Source organism: Abramis brama (genome assembly GCF_963993115.1).
Source record: "Abramis brama genome assembly, chromosome: 4".
NCBI classification, from domain to species: domain Eukaryota; kingdom Metazoa; phylum Chordata; class Actinopteri; order Cypriniformes; family Leuciscidae; genus Abramis; species Abramis brama.
This window is the reverse complement of record NC_139966.1, coordinates 9,922,434-9,949,878: the sequence shown is the minus strand read 5'-3', so window position 1 is coordinate 9,949,878 and position 27,445 is coordinate 9,922,434. Positions and strand designations below refer to the sequence as shown.

Below are 27,445 nucleotides of genomic sequence, written 5' to 3'. Positions count from 1 at the left end.
GGTTTTTAATGAATCACAAAATGCTTTATCAAAGAGCAGTAGAGAATTAAATCTCCAAATTCGAGAACCAAACATATTATCCTGAAACTGTAGAGAAAGTGAAAGTGGAGCATGGTCAGATATAAGAATGCTGCCATATGGACAGGCCCCCACTTTAGACAACAATTTATTGTCTAAGAGAAAGTAATCACTACGAGAGTAATATGGTGGACATGAGAGAAAAATGTGTATTGTCGTGCTGTGGGATATTAAAAACACCATACATCGGCTTGACCGCAAGTAGTTAAAAGCGATTGAAGTGTAATTGCAGTTTTAGAGGGTTGGGCAGGTTTAGTGGATGAACGGTCTAGAGAAGGGTTCAAAGAACAATTAAAATCGTGTTCTCGCGGCGGTAAATTGCAGGTGTGTATTTGCAGCCTCTTACCGCTAAGAGGCGCTACAATCACAGACTTTGCAAAGTGTCAGTTTATTCTCTCTATTGCATAATCTGCCGCCGCGCCACAGCTCATTGAGAGCGATTGAAATCTGGTAGCAGATCAATTCAAATAAAACATTTAACGAATTACAATACTGAAATTACTGAAATTAAATTGAATAAATTTAATAATGAAAACATTTTCAACATAAAAACATTGCAATAGAAAAAATATTAGGCTACATCAATGAGGCTTTGCACGACCATAAGACGCTATATCAACAGCATTCAGACGATAGCTCTGTGGTCAACGCTAGAGATGCGCGGATGGCGGTTACAGCCGCGGACTCCGCGGATAAACCGCGGATTGGGCGGATGACGTGACGAAAAATAATATTTTAATTAAATTCGGGCGGGTGGCGGGCGGTTGAACCAATCAAATGAAAAATATATGTATACACAAATCAACGGATGGCGGGCGGGTGCGGTTTTGAAAATTGGTCAAAAACGTTGGTGCGGCTGGATGGCGGACGGATGATGATTTTTGTGATGCGGTTGCGGATGAAATAATAGCCCATCCGCGCATCTCTAGTCAACGCAACAGTATGAGCCTCGCGGAGCTTCAAGCGATCCGAGATCTAATCTCAGTGTAGCTGACAGCATGTTTTTCAAAACAGTTCGAACAAACGAAACAGACTTTCAATACAGTATTGCTTTCAATTAAAAAAATAAACAATGAAAATGTAAAAGAAAAAGAAAATTAATTAAGTTTGAAAACCCATTGAACGTTTCAAGGTTTAAATGAAGTGTCGGGACAGTTAATTTATTTAAAACAGGGTTGCATCGAGTTTAAAGTTTATTCCCTTTGCGATGCAAAATAAGAAACACAGAATCTTATTCTTGCAACATTTTAAATTTCTATTGTCAAAGAAATTGCAGCTAAGTTAAAAAATTAAAACGGTACAAAACGAAAAAAGTTAAAGGAACCGTATGTAAGAAATGTATTTCAATTAATCATAAAATGGCCCTGATATGTCACTAGACATTAAGAAATCATGTTCATTTCAAATACTTATATCACTGACAACAGTAGTCCGGCCAGGATATTGTCATTTAAAAAGTGAAGTTGCAGCCCTCAACTGATGTTGATGTTGTCATCTTGTGTTTTCCCCTGATGCTCCACCCTCCACCTATCTACCAATCACGAAGTCAGTAGTGTTTCGGCATCCGGGTTGCCAGCTCTGCACTAGTTACCACAGCTGCAGCTACAAACGTTCCTGCTGGATCCTGCAGCCTATCTGGCAACCTCGAGTCAGGGGGGAGGGGAGGGGATACACCGCTCTACAGTTATTTGAAAGTGATTGCAGTACCAGTTTTGGCCACAATCTTACATATGGTTCCTTTAAAGCAGGGGTCGGCAACCTTTTTGTCATAAAGTGCCATTTTTAAGTTTCCGAGTTCATCACTGTGCCACAACACACATTTAGCATATATATATATATATATATATATATATATATATATATATATATATATATACACACACACACATTTTACATTTTCATAATAGCTAACACAGAAATAGTACAAAATTAAATATTCTCTTGAAATTTGTTTTAGATTTAGATAGACAAATTACAGTATTTATAACTCCTAACTAGAGATGCACCGATTACAATTTTCTAGGCCGATTCCGATTTCCGATTTTTCATTGAGTTTGACCTGCCGATACCAATTTTAGCCGATTCCTAATTCATTTTACACTTTACAGCACACACAAATATTTATTTTCTATATATATATTTTTTTAATAAAATACCATATCCTTTTACCCAAACTGAATAATAAAAACAAGTTTAAATGGGTACATTTTTTATAAATATTTTTGAGTCTTCATTTTCTTTTCTGACATAACCTAATCCAGTTCATGTTAAAACACACTAGACATGCACATTCTGTGCATTTTGGGCACTTTTGTTTGAAATCATATTTATTTTGTCCATCAAAAGTGGGCTTTCACTTTCATTGAGCGTGAGCAGCGCAGACAAAATAGACTCGGCGGCGAAACCCGCGCTTCACTGCTGCTCACGCGCTGCTCCTGCTCCCGCGTGAATGCACTCATTGATTAACATGCACGCCAAAAAAAATATGCGTGAAACGGCCGTAATTCACGAGGTTTCCTACATGTGCGTTCCGTGTTTTTTTACTATGAGGAATTATTACATCAAAATGTAGATCTGTGTGCAGGTAGACTACTTTATCTGAATGAAATACATACACTTCTCTCGCATTTGCGCGCGTGCCAGCGATTAACCCTCCGCGTGCCAGTGTTGGCACGCGTGCCTTAGGTTGCCTACCCCTGCTTTAAAGCAACATAAATTAAGAACAGGCGTTTTTCTTTGCCTCTCTCTCGCGCTGGATCTCTTTTTAGTACGTTTATTTTGTCTCCCTTACTGCGCGCGCCGGGTCTTTCTCGAAATTAAACATTTCAGGGTAAAAATACACCATACAGCTGATAATACTGTATATGTCGCTGTGTATCATCCACACAAATCACAAAAGAAAAACCTGTAACAAATAGCCTTTGTTGCTTCAAAGACACAGCATGCCTTGCTTGAATTCACCAAAACGAGGTTGATCGCGAATTAAAGAGCTCTGTATCTGCTAAATTGAAATTGTGTGTGGAAAACCTTTAAATACTATAAATAAAACTACAATATGTATAATTTAATAAGATATAGGGCCTACATATGGACTTTTGGAGATTTTGATATTTATCCTTAAAAGAATTTTGCCTTTGCCTGCTCATCAGGATGGCTATCCGACACTCTCCATATGAAAGACGGAACATTAACACCTCTTGTCCTGCACCCCCACTAAAGCAACTATACGTTCAGTACTGCCTTCTCCAAACCCCCCACAGGCTATAGTTTGAGACTGACTTTAAACAAAGAGAAGTCGCAATTCACACTTAAATCGCTATTCTAGACATTAGGCTATTTCTGTCATAAATGTTTATTACTAAATATTTAATTATTTCAATAATTGAAGAATTAAAACGCTACTTCGGTTTGGGCCAGCTTTTTCCAAGCAAAACTAAATACAATCTTCAAACGCATGTTCATTTGTTGTCATGAACAAAATGTTCAACTCAATATTAAATTCCACAGGGATCTTTGAATCCTTACAACCAGGGTGTGATTTGTGAATAAAGTTTTTCATTTTTTATTTTTTTATTCAAATAAATCTCGAACCACAGTGCTTCGTGCTGCTGTTAAACTAAATAACATTTATAGAATAATTATGAACTTAAATGAAACAATATCGCAACATTGACAAATACATTTATATTATCTTTATTACAATTTAATTCAGGACGATTTAGCCTACATTTAATTAGCGCGAGATTTTCACCGTTTCCTTGTCCTTTCCTCCTTGGGAAGCGCTCACATGATAGCTAAAAATGTTTGAGTAGATCCTCTACCTCTCGGTTTCATATGGATTACATAATCAGGCTTTAGACATAGCCGATTTCTTATCGTGACTGAGCTGAGTCAAGTGGCGTTCGGTTCATTTTTGTGACGCCCAGTTCCCGGAGACAGAGACGACCGACAAACTTTTGTCGTTAGCCTAATATGAATAAAAGTTTACAGTTTTGAACGATGTAGGCTACTCTACTCTTATCTGTATAACCGAAAAATTACAGAGTAGGCTATTAAGTTACTTTAGCTGTTAAGAGTAAAATAAATCCAAATGAATGTGCCGCTGCGTTTGTCGAACACTAATTCACCATGCCAGAATAAAACCAGGCTTTAGAACAATGCATAGCGCCACTCGTCGTGGTGTGCCAAAACACTTAATTATAAACTTCAATATTTCATTCAAAACAATCTCAAAACGCTTTGTGACATTTAAAAAAACGGGCATGCATTAAAAAAGAACTCCGGTCAATTTTTGCTGTATGCTGTCAGTACAGAGAACAACAACAAAAATCGGTGTTGCCTACACCGTGTTATCCTCTTTTTAAAATTTACACCCTGTTGACTTCAATGGGGCAAGTTTTAAACCTGCTTTTAGCCTCTTAACATCCTTGATGTGTCATTACAAGTGCCCAGCCATGTGAGTGATTCCTTCAGAGTGAACACTGGTGAATCTGACTGCAGTAGATGTGAAAGATATGAATAAAAGTGATGTTAATTCAGCCAGCGCACATACCTGTATTTACTTCCTGTTTTCGGTCACACAGTAGTCGATTGTCGAGTTTACGCGCGTGATCATAGGTAACTAAGCAACAGTGAAATATTGGATCGTATGAGTTCGACAATCTACACCTTTTTTTTTTATCGCACTGCTCCCCGGGGAATAGGCTTGTCGCCCACCGACGTCTAGGCCTACAATATGAAATATAGGTTATATTGTTATCGTCTCTATTTTTAACTTGTTATTCTATTTTTCTGGACTTATAATGTTCTATTCTGTTTACCATAGTTGTTGTAATTCATCCTTACTTTTAATTGACATTAACCCCACTTACGGCAATTGAAAAAAATGAAGCAATTGCTGCTGTTTTGCACAATATCCCTTTGCGCCACCTGGCGGTCATTTCGCGAATGACTTTGAAATGTGACTGGTTTATTTTTGCCACGCCGGCTGGTGCGGCGGTAATAGGCATTCTGGTTGGCTACCATCTGTAGTGTGAGTTTAGGTCAGGGAGTAGAGAGAATATTTTCTGAAGAAAATTTTCATCATCGTAATTTGGTGCGTATATATTAGCCAGATTCATGGTTAAACCTTAAAGAAGGCCTGAAACTATAACATATCTACCACCGGAATCAACTAAGGTTTGTGAAGGAGAAAACGGAATACACTTGTTGATAATAATCTCCACCCCTCTAGATTTACAGATAAATTTAGAATGATAAACTTGTCCAATACATTTCTTACAAAGTCTGGCATGATCTGAGTTTTTTTGAGACCCATGAAGTGGGTCTTCTTGCTAAAAAACAATACGAGTATTAAAATGTTCTAAATGTGACAACATCTTGCTGCATTTGGTTACATTGTTTACCAGTTGGAATGTCAAAGGTTTAAAGTGAACACATGAACAACCTGACTGAGTATTGAGTAAACTGGTGGACATTAGTTACAACAACAACAAAAAGATAAATGATGAAAACATGAATAGTGGGACTTTCTTCTGAGATTAAGTGAAAGAACAAAGAAAACGAAAAAGGAAAGAAAAAAAAAAGAAAAAAACACATGCACTACATTAGTACGAACATTACCCATTATCACACAACACAAACTTTCTCTCTGCTGAACTTTCGGAGAGAGCTCCGTAAAAAATTGTAAATACTTTCAGAAATAGAGAACAAACCCACAGTTCACAGACCGCATATGAAATTGTAAATAAAAAGTCAAAGTTTCATGGTCTGTAAATGTTCATAATGCAAAAAAGTCAATAGAGTCTGATATGACGTAGATCTATAATGACATGACCAATCAGGGTTTATCCCCGAAAAGTTCCGTGAAGTATGATGTCATGAAGTGAGAGGGCTTGGATGTTTCAACATTCTCGGGAATAACTAATATACGGAGGTTCTCTAACGTTGTAGACGTCATCTTAAAGTATTATGGGAATTCAATGTTCCCGTTGACTATTGAAAAGAAATGACATTTACGGAGCAGCTCCCGGACGCACCTCACTCACTCAACTGCATGCCGGAAATCAAATATCTTCAAATTTAAAATAACAAAAGCTTTAATTTTAGCAGAAAACTTCAGGGAGCTTATTACAATAAAACACAAATGACACACCTTTGTTAACTTAACCTGTTAAGCTGCAACCCCACTTTTGAAAAATCCCCAGAAATGACATACCCAAACTGAAACACATACAGTTCATTAACCCTTTGTACTAAAAGCACAAGTATGATCTCATTTGAAAGCTGACACCTGGCAGTGTATTGTAAATGTAGAATTAATTATTGTCATAATGAAAAAAAATTGTTATAAATAGCTTCAAAGTTTTGTAAAGTTATTAGAAATTATTTTTTATGAAACATCCTCATGAAAATAAAATTGAAGTTGGCACTGTAGCAATCTAGAAATGCACTACAGCTAAAGCCAAATGTCTAAACATTTTATGTTTAAAATCTGAAGATAATAAGTCCAAAACTCTGGATTTAGTTAAATGTTTTTCAAGACCATGTCAAATGACTTTATTTTTAACGTCCTGGAATGTCACATGATCATGGCTCTTCTTCATGTTCCATATATGGACTATTATTGTGCATATAGCGCCCTCAGGCTGTTGGTATGAATTAAAAACACAGTATCAGAGTATCCAAGCGCTCATAATGATTACATCGACGCATTGGGGTATAAATTCAATAAATATTATTCCTGTCTATAGAAATCTGATGTAAACCTATGAGAATATATCAATATTTCTCCAAATCTGCACATTTTTGAGCTAAAAGCCCTGAAGGACATTGTTTTGTGTATCGCTGTCATGACGACAGCACGGGAGTTTTTTTATGAATGAAAGCGGCTGACGCGCATAATTCATATTAAAGGTATCGACTCATTTTTTCATTTCATAACTTCTGACACAAATTAAGAAATAACTGTCGCTATAAGTTTCTCAGAATACAATAGTGGTCAAATACTGAAACTTGAGTCTTATATCTTTTTAATGATGTATAGTTTGTCAAGGTATAACATTAAATCTGATAGTAACTTTGAACTATATATAAAAAAAAAAACGCTTCAGTGCGCCGACGCACTGGCAACGGTTAACAGGATCAAATGATGTATAACACTTATATGTAAGATCAAAATCAACAGAGTATTTTGAGTCTCTTTTGCACTGATAAGAAAAAAAACGATCTGGTATCGCCAGCGATACTTTATGCTTCTTAATTTTTTTAGAAGATTTATATACAATTCTCATTACAAAATTGGGATTAGAATTGTTACATTTTCAGATCCATGTTACAGTATGAGTGGCCCAAACTCACTTGCAGAAGTTCATGTGGAGTAGCATTTACTGAAGTGTACTCAAACTCAGCCCCTCGAGGGCCAACGCCCTGCAGAGTTTAGCTCCACCCGAATTAAACACATCTGATCCAGCTAATCAAAGTCATCAGGATTACTAAAAACTTCCAGGTAGGTGTTTTGGAGCTGGTTGGATTTAAACTCTGCAGGACAGTGACCCTCCAGGAGCTCAGGTTGAGACCACTGATTTACTGTGAACTGTGAACTGAGACACACTGAAAACACAGGATCATGAGTTGCTCGTGTGTAAATGAATACAGTGCCATGCTTCACTCTGAAATACAGAGCATGTCAGTGTTAGGTTTATTGACTAGTTTTGGCCACTAGAGGTCCTCATTGTGATTCATTTCAGTTTCCCACCATCGTATCATGTGTTACTGTTCTCACCTGTGCCTCGTTTCCTGTGAGTGTATTTAAGTAGCTCTGTACCTCTGTTTTTTGCTCAGTGTTTGATATGTTGAGATCAGCCTCTCGTCTTTGGTAAATGCTTCCTGTGATTTTATTTGGATTTATTTGCTTATGTGATTTTCTGACATTTGCTTTTGTTGTCCTTATATTTTCTCTTTGACATTTTCAGTAGTGATGGTGAAATGAAGCTTTGTGAAGCACCGGGCTTTCCCCCTCGACTTTATCATAAAATGGTTCATTACTCGAAGCTTTTCAACACATTGCACACTAATGACATCTTGTGGTCAAAAGGTGGAAAAGCTGCCTTTCTGTCCCAGAAGAAATGTTTTTTTTTTTCATTTAACAAATCACTTTGTGCTCTGTAAACCACAAAGCAATACAATTAATCCTCATAATTCATGTGTTAGTGTTGATGTAGTTCTTATACAATGCATGAACAAACAACTGTATGAATTAATTTATAAAAAAAAAAAATAATATTAATAAATGGGACTAATTCACTTGTACAGAAACAATTCTTATGAGTCTGCTTTGATCTACAAATGCAGCCTTATTCACATAAACTTTAGCCTCAGTCCTAATCCTACGAGTTCATAGGCAAGGCTCATATATAATCAAAATAAAAGAAAATTTTTGTGGAATGGTGAAGTGCTTGTGAACTGGGTAGTGAACGTGCTTGTGAACTAGGGAGCTGACATTTTATTTGGTGGGTAATTTAATAAATTAAAGTTTTTTATTAAAGCTGCTTTAATAAGTAGCTTTTCCTCTTTGTTGCCATCTCTGTTCGAAATCTGCAATTGCAGTTATTTGCGGAATTATCAACTTTACGTGGGTTGTACATCGGCATGAAACAGCGCGGATTAATTTTTAGGAGAGTGTATGCGGCTGTCAATCACTGCGCCGGTGTGGATACGGGCATTCAGAATCACAGAATATACTTTTTGGAAGTATGACCAATATTCGAATTTTCAACGGAAAATGACGTCTGAACAAGTAAGTAACATTCATTTTTGTTCTGATCAACTAAGGGGAAAAAGCATTGCAGTAAATCGCGCTGATTAAATCTAAACATTCATCAATGCACACATCAGTTGTAGGAAACGGCTTAATTTTCCGTAAAACGATAGTTAATCATGATATGATTAACGATCGCTTATCATATCATGTCTAACTGTGCAAATCATAGAGCAGTTATTTTGTTGAAACAAATAACAATCATAGTGCTATGAAATAAACGGTGTATGAATGGAATCCCTGTTATGCATAAACGTGTTATAATATAACATAATATAAACATCAATACGTCAGGAAAATTTTCACTTTAACGATCTGATTCAGATCCAATACTTGACAATGGAGGAGGCGGGTTTGATTTTCTTGGAGTAGAGGTGAACTGCTCCCTCTCATAGCTAGCATAAAATAATTCATTTACCATAATAGCAAAACGAGAAAGGTACAACAAATGAAACTCCGTAACTGTGTAAATTAAGCCAACAAGTGTGCTACTGTTACGTAATTAAACTACTGAAATGTCTTACCTGTCTAGCAAAATAAAAGCCGTCTCTGTGTTTGTTTTGAACCCCTTTAAAATGCGGAGTTCACGCCATCTTTCAAAAGCTCTGCCGATATCCTTGTTTTCGCATGGGCCGGTTGCAGTCTCTTTTTTTTCTCTAGCCGCCCACTCCGAAGTCTTTTGGGTTTTACAGCTGGTAAATCTCCAGTTGTCACTGGTGATTGTCGTTTGAAACATTCTGGATCCGCTATAAGCTTAATTATATCAGGTGCTGTGAGAAAAGGTTATAAATCTCCACCTCGAACATCCTCACACGCAATATAGCCTACTAGCCGGGACTCCTTCTATATGTGTACAGATGTGACGTAATGACGCAAAGACATGCTCATTTCCCGCGGAAATCCACCAGTACCACTGGAATTAAAATCATTATTAAAAGCTAACCGATTTGAATCGAGCTAAGGCAAGCAGATAGTTTTGAACACTGGCTGGTTATGTTTTTTTATATATATAGATATTGGATAATTTTTTACACAAAAAAAGTTACGGACAGCAGCTTTAAGGAACACGACTTGTTCAACAGTGTGAGGGCTAAGTCTATTTCTTTTTTTATTTACTACTACTGAAGGGCATGACACTCGAAACCTGCTCAAAGGGTTTGCGCTATTTTTGAATCTGAATATGAAGCAGTCACGTGACTGTGTGTGGAAACGAAGCTTCAGACGTCAAAGATCATGTGGTTATGGCAAAACGAATCAAGCTCCGATACACTGCTTCAATGTGTGATGTTTTTTTTTTTTGAGGAAACAAGCTTCGAAGCCTCGGTGCCAAACTTCACATCACTAATTTTTAAATGTTTTTAATTGACCTTTTTGGGAAACACTCACCCTCTTGGCTTTTTGTCTTGACCCCTTGTAACAACTGGAGTTACAGTGTTGGAATAACTTTATTATTAGCCTTCTACATTCAGCCCTCACAGCCTAGCTCTAACCTTGGTCCTTACAGTCAGAATGTATATGAATACATCACAACCTTCACAATTTGATATTCATACTAAGCCATATCCTGTTCTCTTAAAAATGCATTGTTAGTGTTAATAAAAAAATAAAAAATCCAGGCCAACTGATAAGAAACTCTGTTTCAGTTAATCGCCATTTGGTGTGTGGTGTTAAATTTGAACCCTGGCTGATGCTGGGTACACACCAAAAGATAATCGGGCTGATTTTGGGCCGATTCCCCCCCTTCCGACAATTCTAGCTATGTCCTGATTATCTTGATGGTTCTACAGATTATTTTATAAGATTTTCCATTAGTGTGAGGTGTGTTAAGAGTGTCTGAACCTGATCGGAAGAACATCGGAGCCGCCCCGATCGCGAATCGTAAGTATTCATGTTGAATATTTACAATCAGAAATCCTGATGTGTGAGGGGAACCCAGAGGACAAACGCGTGCACGCTCTGGAGATTATCACGTGAAACTAAACAATATCCAATCAGAAAGCGAGATGATGGAAGACAGAAGCGTAACAAACGCAGTCATGGCACAGCAGAGATGGAGGGAATTTTCTGTGAAAATCATTCCAAACACTATCATCGCAATTTCTTCCTGCATTATTCTGAAGTCTTGCGAGATTTTGCAATATTTCCTGTGTTCACAGTTGAGACTCTGGTTGAAAATCGGTTTCTGTGTGGTGTGCTGTCTTTAGCCCTATTCGCACGGGATTAGTATGACCCCTGGACCTCTGTAATTAAGAAATTACCCCCTGACATCTGTATTTTTGGTGGCTCATTCACACGGGCAAATAAATGTTCGTAATTCCCTCGAGTTTACGGACTTTACAGCGTGCGCCCACCCATTCACACTTCACTAGCTGAACGTGCTGAAACGAAGATCGCGCTGCAGTATTGCAATTAAAAAAAAGAACTTATTTAAAACCAATTTATTAGAGAAATATATAATATATATTATAGAATATCATATTATTGTATAAATATATAATATATCTTCTTTTTCTTTTATTCTTTGTCCATATTTACAACAAGCCTGCCTGAAGAAGGTATTATAAATACCGAAACGTCGCGATAGGCTTGTTTTTCTATTCATTTTATTTGGTTTATTTCATTTTATATCATTTTTACTCTTTCACACTTTGATTTCTTGAGATACTTACAGGATGGACGTCTTTAGAGGCCGTGTGAGACAAAGAAATGGTCCACGATAAGTTACACTACCACAAAAAGCGTCCAAACTTTACAAAAGAGCTTCCATGTTGCGCCAAAATGCTTAATTTGACGTTTCCATGACAACGGTCCGAGTTGAGCTTCCGGATCACGTCTTTACTGTAGTTTGTTTTCTCTTTTGCAGCACTTCATAGTTTTTATTGGAGAAAAACTATAATCGGATTGGAGTAGAGCATATTGAGAGATTTTATTGTCAATATAGTTTTAATACAGACGTAAAATGGACTCTTAAACGGCCCATAATGGTTATTACGTTCTTTAGGAAACGATTGGCTCACAGAAACAGCCCAAATCACAGACATGGGGATTCGCACGGGACTGGTATTATCAGAGGACCCCTGTGTTGGCCGAAATACGGTAGATAATTTTTGGGGGAATTTTTACAGACATTTTTACAGACATGGCAGATTCGCACGGGATAAAAATCACAGACGACCTCTGTGATTATTACAAATTACCGGAGGTCCCTAGGTAATACTAATCCCGTGCGAATAGGGCTTAAGTCACATCATGGCACACCACACACTATACACTGTAAACCCCAATGTTGTCATTGATAAAGAAATCAAGTTATCATAACTTAACATTATTTATAATAGCAAGTTTTTGCATCAAAAATGTAGTGTAATGTACTCATTTGGCAGCAAAAATCTCAATTGAACTCAAAACTCAAAAATTTGAACTCAAAATTTCAAGTTATTTAAATGATTCCCTATGTCTCTGTTTAAAATGATTGGTCATACATGAAATTCTGCCTTTACAACACGCTGATTGGTCGATACACAAGGCAGTAATTTTTTTTGTCCATCGTGAATTTGCTGATGCAGGCAGCAGCCCAGAGGCACTGACACTGCATAAAAACAGTAATTTCGGGGTTAAAATAAAACGGAGCGGACATTTCAGGCCTCGCATTTGGAGCTGAAACCGTATATGGTAAGTCATAAAACTATTTTAAATAACATGTTTGCCAGAACATAACATCAACATTTGTTCAATGTTCTAACAGTTTTTTTAACTGTATTTTCTAGACTGACGTTGTTTTCGAGCCGTTTATTCCCGCTCCTGCTCCATTCAAATCTTTCGCGCTGACAACGTCCGGTATTTTCTGTGAGATTTACATCAGACGAAGGTAGGTTTGAATTCATAAAATCATTGTAAATAACATGTTTACCATAAAACAACGGCAGTTTTTCAATGTCATATTTTATCTGAACCGTATTTTTTAGCCCACTGCCTTCAGTTACTGCGTGCGCTGACATCGTCCAGTGTTTTCAGACACTTATATCAGATGAGGGTAAGTGCAAATTCATAAAACCTTTTTAAATAAAGTATTTAACAAAACATAAGATTTGGTGTTGTTGATTTAAATTGAGTGCGTTTATGTTGTAAAATTAGTCTAGCTGTTAGCTAGTTTGGTAACTGCACTGTAATCCCAAACAGTTGTACTAGCTCATAACTATTAAGGTCATAACAGTCAAATGTCGTTGTGCAGTTGACCAAACTATAAAGTGTTGAGCTCTGTGGAGATTTATGCCACTTTAATTGAATAGGGCTCAATATTTTATAGCTAATTTGTGTGGAACGCTCAAAAAGTTTAGGAACCATACAGTAGTGTCATGACGTTATCGACGTCATGACGTTCTGGTGGGTGGGTCTTATCTCTCCCTCAGGAAAGCTGAGTCAGCCATCTTGAATTTGCCTTGATGCGGGGAAGTTTTGGCCAGCCCATATGGATGTGGATGTGGAACACAGTTTAATATTTTTTTTTTTTGTTTGGAATGCGCACTTTTATTCCCCCGCTTCAAACCACCACCACCTCAGTTATTTTCATTAGTCTTATTGCCCTCGTTTTCTTAAGCGCCGTCTTATCATCAGCCCTGATTTGGTAAGTAACTCTAACGTTTTTTTATATTTTATATATATATATAAACGGTTCTAAAAATATGTGAAAATGTGTTGTAAATAGTTTACAAATCCAAGTAGCAGCTAATTATAATTTTAGAAGTTGTTGAATGTGACAAATACGTTAACGTTAAGTTACCTTACTTCATCTTACAACGGTGTAAGTTAACGTTAACGTTATCAGCGGTTTCCTGGATGAACTACATTTCCTATAATGCATGTTTGCCCGGGACATTGATGGTGGAGGAAGGTCCATGAGTTTGAACTCTCTGGCGCGGAGGCCGAAAGCATAACGTTATCCCTGCTTCCCAGTTTCTGCCGGTGGTTGTTTTCGCTGTTCGCCGTTAATGCATATGCGTACTTTGAGTAACGTTATAGCTGCTACTTATTTCAATAAGTGTCCGCGTTACACAGTCAATATTTTACGTTGTCGAGCTGTGTGTATGTGTGTGCTAGCGTGAAATGAACAATGCTAAACAACATAATGTGAGTGTGTTATGATGCTAATCAGGCCTGTGTTTGTATTTCTTCGTAGGCTCAAGTGTGTGGTTGTGAGATCATCTCGAAATCCTTTTAACAGTTCAGGTAGGATGTATTATGAAATAGTGTTAATAACAATTGGTTTTATTTTATGTGTTTCCACAGTCATTCTTTTGCTATTTCTCTAAATGTTTTTATCTCAACTGTGGGATCCACAGTTGATCACTTGAACCCGTTATTAATACTTTGTTAAAAACAAAAACAACAACAACAGAAATAGCAGATCTTATTGTGCCAGATTTGGAAACTTTTTTTTATCTGTATATTCACTTTTTTAAATTTCATTTATCATTATGTATTATTTTTAAAATCATCTTTGTGCGTATGTTGTGTACAGATATCGGACTACAAAGAGTGCTACAGAGAGTCAGCGTTTCACCATCAGACAGGTGCCAATAGGTGAGTTTTGTAAAATTGTGTACTAATTTGAATAATAAAAAAATAAAAACCGAAAGATTTTCGCCCTGAATTATTCACAATGTTTAGGTTTTTTGCAGCAGAACAGACTTAATCAAATTACTGATGTGTTGTCGACTGGTTGGCATACTCATTCCCCCCCCTCATTCAAAATTTTACACACATTTTAACTTAAAAAATAATAATAATAACCTGCGCATTCAATTCTACAAGGAGCTGGACAGACACACGCCTAAACTCATCACCTTGTTCAGAGACAAGGCCACCAAGACTGGCAAGATAGCAGAGGAGCCAAGCTCATGAGGATTTATGACCTTCAGGTGAATTTTTAACTTGGCATGATTCAGAAACAGATTATTAACATATTGTTTGCAGAGAACTGTAAGAAGCCATAGTGTGAATTGCCTCGACTGTGCCCCGAGGTTAAGTGATTATGCCATGAACACAACATTGTCATCTCATCAGAGATAGACGTCTTGACAAGATGTATTCTATCAGAAAAAGGAACCTTCAATTTGAAGAAGTCCAAATAACTACTGTTTTCGTAAAATTTGATTTACAATTTTAAGTTTTTTCCTTTGTGAGTTATTAAAGTATTTACAATAGAAAGTTATTAATTTGAAAAATGTTTTACTGAAGAAATGGTGACCCAAAATACTGAATCTACCATCTATAGCAATTACCACCATCAGAATATGGAGCTATTTAACACTTTGATTTTTTTTTTAAAGTGTTTGCTCTGCATTTGTGTAATTACTATTGTAATGGATTTTTTTTTTGGTCCATCTAGGAACAACGTGATGTAAATATGAGACGGGCCCTCGTCCTTCGTGCACTTCCTGTGTACCTTCGTGAAGATGCCTTCAAGTTCTTCAGGACCTGTAATGTAAGTGTACTGGCCTCACTATCAATCCCTTTGCCTAGCTATTCAATCAGCTTAAACATATGACATCACTCAAAGAACTCTAGGAGAACCAGTGGGGTATTCCAGAAAGCAGGTTATGTGAAAACTCAGAGTGAATTCTGAGATGAGGGAAACTCTGAGTTATCCATTCCAGAGGGAAACCCTAACACTAACCCAGGACCAGCTCCTCTGCCTCTGTCGGACGTGGCATAAAATGTCTGCTTCCTGTTTTCTCCCCTGTTGCCATGGTGAATCACAGCTCCATTGATGATGGCTTTTTACTAGTCGTCAGGCACGAGCTCAACTCAGAGTTAACATACTCAGAGTCGACTTACCTAACTCAGATCAGCTGTTCTGGAACTGAAAACTCAAGAGTTTCACTTCACAGGGTAAGTCAACTCAGAGTTCAGGGTTAGGCTCAGAGTTTGTTGAACCTCCTTTCTGGAATACCCCCCAGGACCTGTTTATGAAGTTTACTTGAGTTGTTATTCTGTAAACTGACATGTAGAAATTACATAAATAAAAAGGTAAGTATAAAGCATTCCACTAAACACAAAGTATGCTAACAGATAGGTGTGAAACTAACATAAGATATAAGCATATGTAAAGAAAATAGTTTAAACATATGGCTTAGTTGCAGTCTAAGTGCTAAGTGACAGTAATGTTTAGACATCTTTAGCATGATTTGTATCCTTAAGGGGCTGAACTCATTCTTGTATTATTTGTGTTTTATAGTCAGCAGATGGTCCAGACCTCACTGACACTCCGGTGGCTCTCCTGACAGTCGTCACGGATGGCACTACTGATGCGGCCCTCTTCAGCCCTGAGAGCATCTGTATTGTCGTGGAGGATGAAATACTTGTGAGTGGTCCCACAAATCTGGCTGACTCATTTCTCCTGCTCTTTGGGTACGTCTATGCACTAGACCTACAGTACCCAAAGAACCTCGAGCTTACATTCACATTTATCCAAAAAGTTGTGATGTGTCTTGAGGACAACAAACCACTGAAAGGGCGTCTACTGACGCTGAAGAATGATTTGTTCAATGAGTGAATCACTGTTGAGTATTGAGGACGTTTTTTTTTTTTTTTTCCTCTTTACAAATGTAATAATTTGCCTCTTCTACCTCAGATTTAAGATGTGACACTGTTTACCTCTTCTACCTCAGATTTAATACATTGATTGTTAATAGATAAATATCACAACATTGATGTATTGCCCAGCCCACGTTGTGGGAAACGACTGTTCAATTCATGCACTATACATTTTTAATGTTCTGTTGCCTAATACCTACCTTGATGCACTAACTTGATGTTGCCAGTGAAGTACGGCACAGTAGAAACCAGTACTTTATTAAAATGTTTTATTTTAAAAAAGTGAGTTGCAGCCTTCAAGGTACAGTAAGTGCCAAAATGTTTTTAAACAGTGTTAAATGGCTCCACATTCTAATAGTTGTCATTGCTGTTGAGGATGGATTATTCTTAGAATCTTATTGAATTTTATCATGAATCCTTTGTGAGTTTTAATCATAATGTTTACTGAATAATGTGAGATGGAGACCCAAAATACTGAATCTACCCTCTGTAGCAATGACCACTATCAGAATATGTAACTATTAACACTTAATGTACTTTAAAACACATTTTGTTTTTATGGATTCATTTCCTTTTCCTTTTGTTTTAATTTATCACAAGCACTTTGTTTTGACTGAGCTCCTTTGATTCGTGCCTTTTAAAAAGCGCATTTTGTTAAATAAAAAAAAGTTGTTAAATTGTCACTGTGGTGTCACTTTCATGTTTTCTAACATTATTAGCTGATTATAATTGTGTAGTGGGCCGACATCAGTATTTCAGTTTAGAATTAATTTTGAGTGCATGTCCCACATTATGAGTTGAAATTTTTGAGTGTATTTCCCACATTATATGAGTTGAAAAATATTGAAAATTTTGAGTGAATTACTCCCTAATTATAAGTTGAGGAATATCAATATTTATAAGGTAACATTGAGATAATTTAAGGCAACTGGAAATGTAATTTTTATTTTATGTAAACTTAAAACTTTTAAAAACATCACTAAAATATTTTTGTGTAATCTGTTACAAAATAATTTTTGAGTTCTGTGAACTTATTAGGGTTTACAGTGTGGTATGTTACTTAGCAACTGCTAACTACACACATTTCTAAGAAGTTAGTCATTAGTTAAATATTCATGTTTATTAATTAATGTTAGCGGCTAGTGTGCTTGAGTTGTTGACGTATTCTCCTTTGACAAATTAGCAGACACTTTCTTATCAACTGTCCTCAGAGGCTTCAAAAACAGCACTGAAGGAGGAACTGCAGCTGACTTTTGATTGATGTGAGGCAGACAAGGTGTGTTTTAGCTACGTACTTAAAAATATATCATATTTGTTAAAGTACAGTGTAAATTTCACTCCTTTTGTTTATTTCAATGTTCTAGTAAGTGTAGAAATCTACCATGTACTTAGTTTTATTATGATGTAATTTACTGTGTATATATATGGTTGTTTTTAGGCCAGGTGGTAAATGCTGCCATTCTTCTCGAATACTGCTGCTCTTCAAAGAACAGAGTCATCCATCAGGTAACGCACAGAGAAAGAGTTTTTGTTTGAATACCATTCAGTTTCCAAAGTTATCTTGTATTTTATTTAGTTAGTTACTGAAACGGCAAAGAAAGCACTTTGACTTGCTTTGATTATTTCCATTCTTGTTGCTGTCCAACTAAAAAAATTGCTTTGTATTGTTACATGTTTATTATTATATCCCTCGTCTAACCTGTGCTTAAACAATGAGAACTATACAATGTATTAAGAGAAAATGTGTCTTAATTATTTTTTTAATTTTAAATCACAGGATCTTCCGTTCCCAGACCCAACCATTCATCTGAAGGACCATTCATCAATGAGAACCTTTTGAACCAACAGTGGCAGTTTCCACAGGATGAGATCTCACTGATGTTAGCCTGAAGTACTGACTCTATCGCACACATAAGTTGTGGTCAAAAGTGTACATAATTTTTACAATAATAATTTTCACTCTTAATTCTGTGTCGTTACCTGGATGATCGACAACTGTTTTTTGTTTGTTTGTTTTGTGATGGATGTTCATGTGTCACTTGTTTGTCCTGAGCAGTTAAAGTGCCGATTGTTCTTAAAAAAAAAATCCAGGTCTTGTAAAATTTTTGGTTTTCCAGCATATTTTGAATATTTGAACCCATTCTAAAAGTGACTGTATGATGTTGAGATCTATCTATTCACACACCGAAGAAAACTGAGGAACTTACACGCAACTATTGCAAAGGGTGAAAGATAAGTTAAAGTAGATGACAAATATGTCTGTTGTTGTTCATTACAGTGTGCTTTTAATTGTTCTGATCAATTGTTCTGATTTGGTCAGTTTCACTTTTAAATGACAGATTTCTAAATACATTTTTAATCAATTGATTTAATTTACTGCAAGTATTGTAATTGTATTTTGTACTGATTAAATGTTAAAGGTATAGCGGAGGATTTTCCCGAATTTTAGAAAAGAACCGCCCTCTCCACTTTTTGAAAAAATGCAGATGCGCAACACTCTACCTGCTCCCGAGAGGGAACGCCTATTAAACGTGTGCATGAGAGAGCATGCACGAGCCTAGTTCTCCTCGTGCACGCTCTGTTTACAAGTTGCTGTTGGCATGACTCATACAAGCCTACTTTCCTTTACCTGTCGTAGAAACTTCGCGACTGAGGCATCAGTGGGAAGCCCAACCTGTGCTTTTAGCGCACGCCAGCGTGTGAAATATTCTCCCAAAAACACTCTAACTCAAAAACATTCATGCAAGACAAAATGTCAAATGCCCTTCCGTGTTTTATTTACTTATCATACTGATCGATTGAGTGAGTACTCAAGACATGATCTGCAATGGAGAAGTAGCTTGTTGCATTTGTGTAATAAATACTATGTGAACACATTGGAATTATCAAAAATGAACACACAAAGTTTTAGAACATTTCAGCGTGATACCTTTTACCATTTGGTCATAAGGCTACTTTAGACAAATTGAGATGTTTACCGTGTCTGCGCGGTGCATGACTTGTGCCAGGGCTAGCATCGCTAATCATAGCTTACATTAACTTTTACTAGCAGTGATTTTAAATGGATTTCTCCAAATAGCATGCCAAACTTTACCTGTCGAGTAGAAACTTCGCGACTGAGGCATCAGTGGGAAGCCCAACCTGTGTTTTTAGCGCACGCCAGTGTGTGAAATATTCTCCCAAAAACACTCTGGTCTTGTTTCTTTCTTCAGAGGCCTTTCTCTTCTTGTCATACAATTCGTAGACACTTTTTCTCTTGCGACCCTCAGACATTTTGAAAAAACCCGATGAGAACGGCGAGCTTCAATGAATGGCTGAAACCGGTAGCTCACAACACACATACACCCGAAAGTGCGCATGCGCAGAAAGCGAAAACTACCTAGGGACGAGCACGTACGACGGCCTTATGTAAACATATCACCAGAATGATTGACAACTAGGAGTACCAATAGTCTTGATGATCCACCCGGAAAAAGAAAATCCTCCGCAATACCTTTAATATACGATGTTCAGTCAGTATGCATTATAGAAGTTGTAATATAATCCTAATAAAGCTGTTGATGTGAAAAACTTGGTTTAATGATTTATAATTTATTTAAAATGTATTTATTTACTAATAAGTAAACAAAATATAAACTGGCAAGTTTGAGTTTAGTCCATTTGCCTTTTAAGTTATCTTTACTTAAACATTTAAGTTAATTCAATGAGAAGACCACATTAGGTCAACTCAATTAATTAAGTTTGAATTTTTCCATTACTCAAAAAAACGTACGCAACCACTTACCTCAAATCATTTGAGTAGTGTCAACTTGTTAGGGTTTACAGTGTAGGAGCAAAACGGTTAAATCTAGGATTTTTTGTCCTCATGTTTGTGGTCTATCACATTTTGAAAATCTTATAAGTTGTAAAATATATCTTGGTGTGTACCCAGCATGAGATGCTAACTGTGTCCTGTGCACAGCCACTAGATGGCGCTGCTAGCTTGTTCAGTGCTGTCGGAAGCAAATCATGCATGAAACAGAAGCATTTTACACTTTTAGTAACTGTTGAAAATTCAATCTTCATACAGTCCATTCCCTTCCCCTCACCCCAAACAATATTGTTATTAAACTTATGCAGTCCATGTGGGTCATACGTCTGTATAAATATGGAAAAATATCACTTTCCTGCAAATGTTTTGTCTCTTGCGTGTGCCAAGCGACCGCTTGCCTTGCTTATTGGTTAAGTCAGCCTCTGATTATAGCATAGTTAATTATTTTAAAACCATTCACCTCAGTATCTCCAGCTGACAGTTTGGACTCTTCAGTCCATCAGAAAGAAGCTTCACTCCAGAATCCTGCAGGTCATTGTTACTCAGGTCCAGCTCTCTCAGAAAGGAGTTTGAGGATTGTAGAGCTGATGATAAACTCTCACAGGACTGAGCTGTGAGATTACATCTGTGTAGCCTGTGTAGAGAACAAAACAAAGAACAGTAATAATGCTTAATAGCGTTTATAATCTGGAGCTTGAAAAAACCTTTAACTGTAGTGAATTAAGCACAGCTAAAACGATTATCTCTTCATAAAACATCAAACCAGCATTTATTTTCACACACATTACTTTTATTCATTTTTCTGAACATTCTAGGCCATCAAGTCACCCATTTAAAATGAAGGCAATTACAAAAGACTAATAGTGTTTATAAATGAATGTAAAGGAGACTCTTACAGTGCTCTTCTGGTGTTTTTGATCACCGGCAGAAATCTCATCAGTGCTTGATCAGATCTTCTGTATTTCTGCAGTTCAAACTTCTCTTGAGTCTCTTCTGACATCAGGAGCACAAACACCAGACCAGACCATTGAGCAGAGGAGAGATTCTGTACTGAAAGTTTTCCTGAGCTCAGATTCTTCTGGATGTCCTCCACAAAATCATCTTTCAGTTCACTCAGACAGTGGAAGAGATTGATGGTTCTTTCCACTGATTTCTCTGTCTCTATTGTCTGTTTGATATAGTCAACAGTGTCTTTAACATTCTGTGTTTTCAGTTTCAGTTTTGGCAGTAGTCCCTTCAGGTCACTCTGATTGGACTCCAGACCCAGGAGGAACCGGAGGAAAAGGTCCAGGTGTCCATTCTCACTCTGTAAAGCCTTGTCGACTGCAGCATTATGAAGCTGAAACAGTGGCTTTTTGGACAGTTTCCATGCCAGTTTTTCTCTCCAGGATTGAAGAAATGAGTTTGTTTTCTTGTCTTTGCCCATCATAAACACATAAAGAGCAGCAAGGAATTCCTGTACGCTGAGATGTACGAAGCTGTAAATGTTTCTTGCTGCTACCTTTTCCTCCTGAAACATTCGAGTGCATAACCCAGAGTACAACGACCCTTTTCTGACATCTAGTCCACATTTCTCAAGATCTTCTTTGTAGAAAATCAGGTTTCCTTTCTCCAGCTGTTGAAAGGCCAGTTTCCCAAGCTTCAGTATAATCTGACCAAAAGACACTGCATTGGCTTTAGGTTCAGAGTCATCACAGTATTTTTCTTCCATCTGTTTCTTCTGAGAAATTAAGAAGCTTGTGTACATCCCTGTGAGAGTTGTGGGAGTTTTGTCATTACTCTCTCGAGCCAGTAGAGGCTGAAGAACAATGAGAGAGATCCAGCAGAAGACGGGGATGTGGCACATGATGTACAGACTCCTGGATTTCTTGATGTGACTGATGAGGTTTCCAGCAACCTCAGGACTGCTGTTATTGATGAAGTATTGCTCTTTCTGCTCATCATTAAATCCTCGCACCTCTGTCACTTGATCAATGTAACCACGGGGTATCAGACTGGCTGCTGCTGGTCTGGATGTGATCCAGATAAGAGCAGAGGGAACCAGGTGTCTCTTGATAAGGTTTATTATTATCTTACTTACTGTTGTTTTTTCATTTACATTTGTTAATGTGTCATCTTCTTTAAAGTTCAAAGTAAAGCGACATTCATCCAGCCCATCAGAGATGAACATAACTTTACCATCACCTTCAGGAAGAGAGGGCAATTCTTCAGGACTACTAAAGAAGTATTTGTTAAGCAGTCCCATGAGACTGTACTCTCCTTTAATCAAATTCAGTCTACGGAATGGAAGTGGAAATATGAAGACAATATCCTGATTTTCTGTTCCTACAGCCCAGTCAAAGATGAATTTATTGACAGAGACAGTTTTTCCCACTCCTGCGATCCCCGTTGTCAGCACTTTTCTGTTTCGTCGACCTGTGTCACACTGGACTTTAAACATGTCATTACACATGATTGCCGTCTCCTTGGCAGTCACTCGGTTGTGATTTGATTCGATCTGTATCACTTCATGGTCGTTCACTCTTCCTCCAGTCTCATTCTCCACCACATATAAATCAGTGTAGATGTCGCTCAGGTATTTCTTATGACCCGTCTCTGAATTACCAACCAATATCTTCTCGTAGTCCTGTTTTAATTTGTTCTTCAGTCTGCGGCTGATCTCTGTGTAATCATGAAGAGTAGCTTCTCTATCGTCTGCAGTTGAACCTTTAAGAAATAGGGAAAAAGACAGCAAAGACTAAATTATCATGTTTTTCATAAAGTCTGAAGACCTCTATAATGAAGAAATGATGGTTGCACCTTCTAACTGTTTCTCTAGTGTCTCCGTCGCTGAGGTTTTTTGTGGCTCTGTGAGGAAAGAGAAAATGAGTACATTTATACAAAGGAAAGAGACAATAGATACAATTACTCAGAAGAAAAAAGTGACAAGTACCTAAAGCATTTCTGAACAATATGGCTACACACTAAACTTCCTTAAAGGGACACTTCACCCATTTGCATTAAGCTTTGTATTGTTAGAAACCCAGTCATATATTATAATAAATGTGGATTTTTCATCCATTTTTCCCTGAGATGGGAGAAATAAGGATTTAAGTGTTTTACTTCCTGCTTATTATGACGTAAAAATCATCATTTTGCGTCATAATAAGCAGGAAGTCACATTTCATTGAAAAGTGTAGAGACTACAGACACTCGTTCCTCATCTTTCCCAGGGGGCGGGAACCGCTCACGCTACAGGCCTATTACAGATCAGTGGGTGGGACTTGACTTTCTGAAAACTAAAAGCAATATCCTCCATCTTGTTTGGAAGCTAAGCTAACAGGCGCTGTGGAGACAGATGTAAAGTTATGACAATAGCGGAGGAGAGTGCTCAATATGATATAGAGGAAGAGGATTTCAGAAGTCTGATGCTTGAATCAGGTTTTTGTGGCTACATTTACAAGCCGCATTATAGCGAAGAGCAGCCGAGGCAGAAGACCTGCCTGCCGCGGACGAGGAGCCCGGACTGGCTCGGGTTAGGGCGGACTGGTGGCGCCGGTGATCTCACTATGCAACTACGAACCGCTACGAACACAGAGATAGAGTCCGACTGTGGCAAAGAATTTCAACAATGACAACTTCTCCTGGATGAAATCTCTGAATCAGACGAGGACACGGACGTTTGTGTTGTGAATCAGACGAGGACACGGACGTTTGTGTTGTGAACTATCCTAGTTTCGCACCGCATCTGACTGAACATCCAGGTAACGTTACAATGCAATAATTCACCACTTCGAAAGAAATACAAATGAAGAGTAATTCACTAATGAGTTCGCCAACTAACTAGACATTTTGTGTGAAATTAATTTCAAGCTCTGGTGGTAGCTAGCCTTGTAGACGGAAGAGTTATTTCTCTTAGGCAGATATGCGCTTTCTGGATTAGTGGGAGTGGCTTGCGCAGCTGTGCAATGTGGTGCATTGTGGGAGTTGGTGTCTTTCATACAAATGCGTCCTGAAGTTACTTTCTTTCTTTCCTCGGCCAAGAAGGCACCAAATTCAAAATTAATTTTACATTTCGACTACATATATGACCCACTTTCAATAAAGATCAATGTTCCCATGGGTGAAGTGTCCCTTTAAGAATAGGATTCACAACTACTGAGCATTATTTCATATATGATTGTTAATAAGCAGTGTTTCTCAGAAAGCACAGCTATTGTGTCTTTTTAAACATTACAGTTTATTATATTTTTATTATATGAATTATATTATAGTCATTATTATATATAAACTATAATACCATTTCCTGCAGTGTTTAAGCTGTAGTTGATGGTCACTGGGCCTCTGAAGGTGTTTCCAGTGAGTACAGGAGCATTTACAGTTGCTCCTGTTTCAGCTTTCACATCAACACTGCTGCTCATCTGGCCTGGAATAGAGATAGAGAGATTAATTACATCGCTTAAATCACAACTTTAACATTTCTGATATTATTTTTCTTTTATCACTATTACCTTCTTTTAGTTTTTTGTTTTCCAGCTCATCTAGTGTGTCATCATCGTGCTGTTCAACAGAAGCCATTGTCCTTTACTGACTTACAGCTGTTGGACAGGAACACAAATGTCTATAATGAATCATATGTTATCAGACACTTTCCAAAAATACAAAAAAAGAGCAGAGTATAAGTGCTGTCAATCAATTTAAAAATAAACTAATTTGTTTAAAACATTTCTTTGTAATTTTTTGGTATTTGCGATAAACAGTAACGTTTTTAATATATTTTTATATTGGTCTGTGTAAGCGCTATATAAATGGCATGGTAAATACCATTTACCATATTGCTGTAGCTGGCCAACAACGGCCCGTTCGAGGGGCTTAGCCAGAAAAGTTAGATTGGCAATAGGCCTATAGATAAATCTTCAGGATCAGAGCCGGGCTTTTTAAGAACTGGGGTAATAGCGGCTGTCTTAAGGGCCAAAGGGACGTGCCCAGTAGCTAAGGAATTGTTAATAATTACGGTTATAGCAGGACATAAGCATGTTAATAATTACGGTTATAGCAGGACATAAGCATGTGAAGTACATGTTTAGAACCTCATTAGGCAAAGGGTCAAGAGAGCATGAGAAAGAGCTCATAGACATGATTCATTTCAAAGTATTATCTATGCTGACAGTAGTAAAACTAGACGAGGAAGTGGAAAGTGAATTTTTAAAATGAGACTCAGTAGACAACCAAGACGAGCCGTTAATCTGTTTAACTGTTAATGCGTTATTGTTGCATTCACTTGCCCTAAATTCAACACCAGAGATTTTCTTCACAGACTATGCAGTGATATTTTGTATTTGATTACTGTGTGTGCTTGAAAATCTAGTGTGAACCTACATGAAAAACCTGAAAAGAACTGTTTATTTAATTTGTATATGTTTGCTCTGTTGTATTTATTTGTACTATTGCTCGTAATTGTATTATTTGTTATTATTTTATTACTGACTGTCTTTAACAATATTTAGAATTTATATGAGTTAGTAGGCTAGTAGTTTTTGGCATCATAACCTTATCTATTAAGGTTACATGGATCAAAAACAACTTAAACAATAACTAGACCTATTTTATTTTTATATTTATTACTTGGTGGGGCCAGTGTACATTTTGGTGGGGCCAGTGTACATTTTGGCAGGGCAAGTACAAAGTCCTAAACCCCAGATAGAGGACAAAAACATGACAGACTCGAGCCCTAAAAAAGTGAGCATGCACTTTCGATAAGCAATTTTGTAGAACACTAAGGAAAGAGCACATTCTTTTCACCTGTTTGCACACTTTAAACACACGTTTGCTCTGCATGTTTGGTTTACCTGTTTACACGTTCATTGTGTTCATTCGACACCGTTTTTTCTTATGATAAATACACGTCAAAAACGTGCATTTTCAGGGACTTCAAAGCACACGTCCAGAACGTGCATTTTTTGTAGCAAATCACATCGAGCATTTTGCTGTCAAATCGCACGCTTTTGATGGGTCAGTGTGCAATAAGACGCCCGACCAGGCGTATATGAATACTTAGGCTTGCCATAACTTCTATTTCATGCTTGAACAAACAATAACACACAGAATTATGCCAAAATGCCCGTTTTGTCAAGTATTTTCATAAGAGCGGTCTTAAATGTGTTAAATAATGTCTCATATGAACTTAAAGAGTTATGAGAAAATGAGATGCGCGTGACAGCAGCCTAATAAACCCGTTGATGCGATGTCATTGATGTTAATCAAAGAACAAAGGTAACGGAGATTGTTGTAGCAGAGAAAATAATAGCTTTAATAAGGATTCATTTATATTTAATTTATGATTTATGCAGTGAAGACTGTAAAGTGTTTGATAACTTTATTCAATTTCTGTATATTTCCTGTTAGGCAGGTAGGAAGGCCACAGATAAATGTGACATTTATTATATTGGGTTTATGTGAAGATTGTTTTAAGTTCACTTACATTAAAAGTTGATATTTCATTTAAAGCCTAACAAATGTTGAAATCGATAGCTTTTAGAGATGAATGTCTATAATTAATGTTAAAAAATCATTTATCATAGAGACATCAGTAGCTGCATTATTATCAGTGATACTGGCCTTGATTTATAAAAAGATACCATTAAACAAATATTTAAAATGTCTTAAAGTTGTTTCTACATTAATTTGGAGAGTAACTGTGAAATTATTGCAATATAAAAATATTAAAAACTCCAAAGTTTTTAAACGTGATTAATTCGTTATTTTTTTGATCCGTTAAAAGCAATATTAAAAATATTATATTAATCATATCATATAATTATAATTTATATTAATATTTATTGTTACTACTGTAAAGCTATTTTAAATTATCGTGGGATCTCATTCAATGCTTTCAGAATCTTTTAACATTTTAATAAATATATAGAACAAAAATGAATTCATTTATTTATTAAAACATATTATTTTAGCTAAAACATGGTTGAATATTTACAATAAGAGATGACTGGAGCATCAGGGATGAGACGAGGGGGACATGTCAGACCTTTGCCATTGTTCCAGGCCACGCCATCGAGACCGAGTCTTTGCTAGAAGCTGTTCATCTTTGTTTCAAAGCTTTATTTTGTTTTTCATGATAAATACACAACGCAGTGTTTCCCCGCCTG

At 37.0% G+C, this 27,445-nt stretch overlaps 2 protein-coding genes across 2 annotated transcripts in view; one reads left to right on the top strand and one right to left on the bottom strand.

The window, feature by feature from the left end:
- The window catches only part of LOC311082055 (protein NLRC3-like), a 46,570-nt gene extending 21,688 nt beyond the window's left edge, over positions 1-24,882 (bottom strand). The window contains exons 1-5 of the mRNA XM_084112799.1: positions 24,794-24,882; positions 24,583-24,708; positions 23,101-23,150; positions 21,200-23,040; positions 20,764-20,937 (exon numbers count right to left, since the gene is read on the bottom strand). Coding sequence (XP_083968925.1) covers positions 20,764-20,937; positions 21,200-23,040; positions 23,101-23,150; positions 24,583-24,708; positions 24,794-24,860 — 2,258 coding nt within the window. The 5' untranslated portion in view covers positions 24,861-24,882. The remainder of the gene's footprint in view (positions 1-20,763; positions 20,938-21,199; positions 23,041-23,100; positions 23,151-24,582; positions 24,709-24,793) is intronic.
- On the top strand, positions 14,684-16,451 carry LOC311081385 (uncharacterized protein; the record flags this gene model as incomplete). The annotated part of the gene is made up of 3 exons (XM_084111926.1): positions 14,684-14,814; positions 15,285-15,380; positions 16,134-16,451. Exons 1-3 carry the CDS (start codon positions 14,794-14,796, stop codon positions 16,449-16,451), a joined length of 435 nt encoding a protein of 144 aa, XP_083968052.1. The 5' UTR covers positions 14,684-14,793.
- Positions 24,883-27,445: the final 2,563 nt, after the last annotated feature.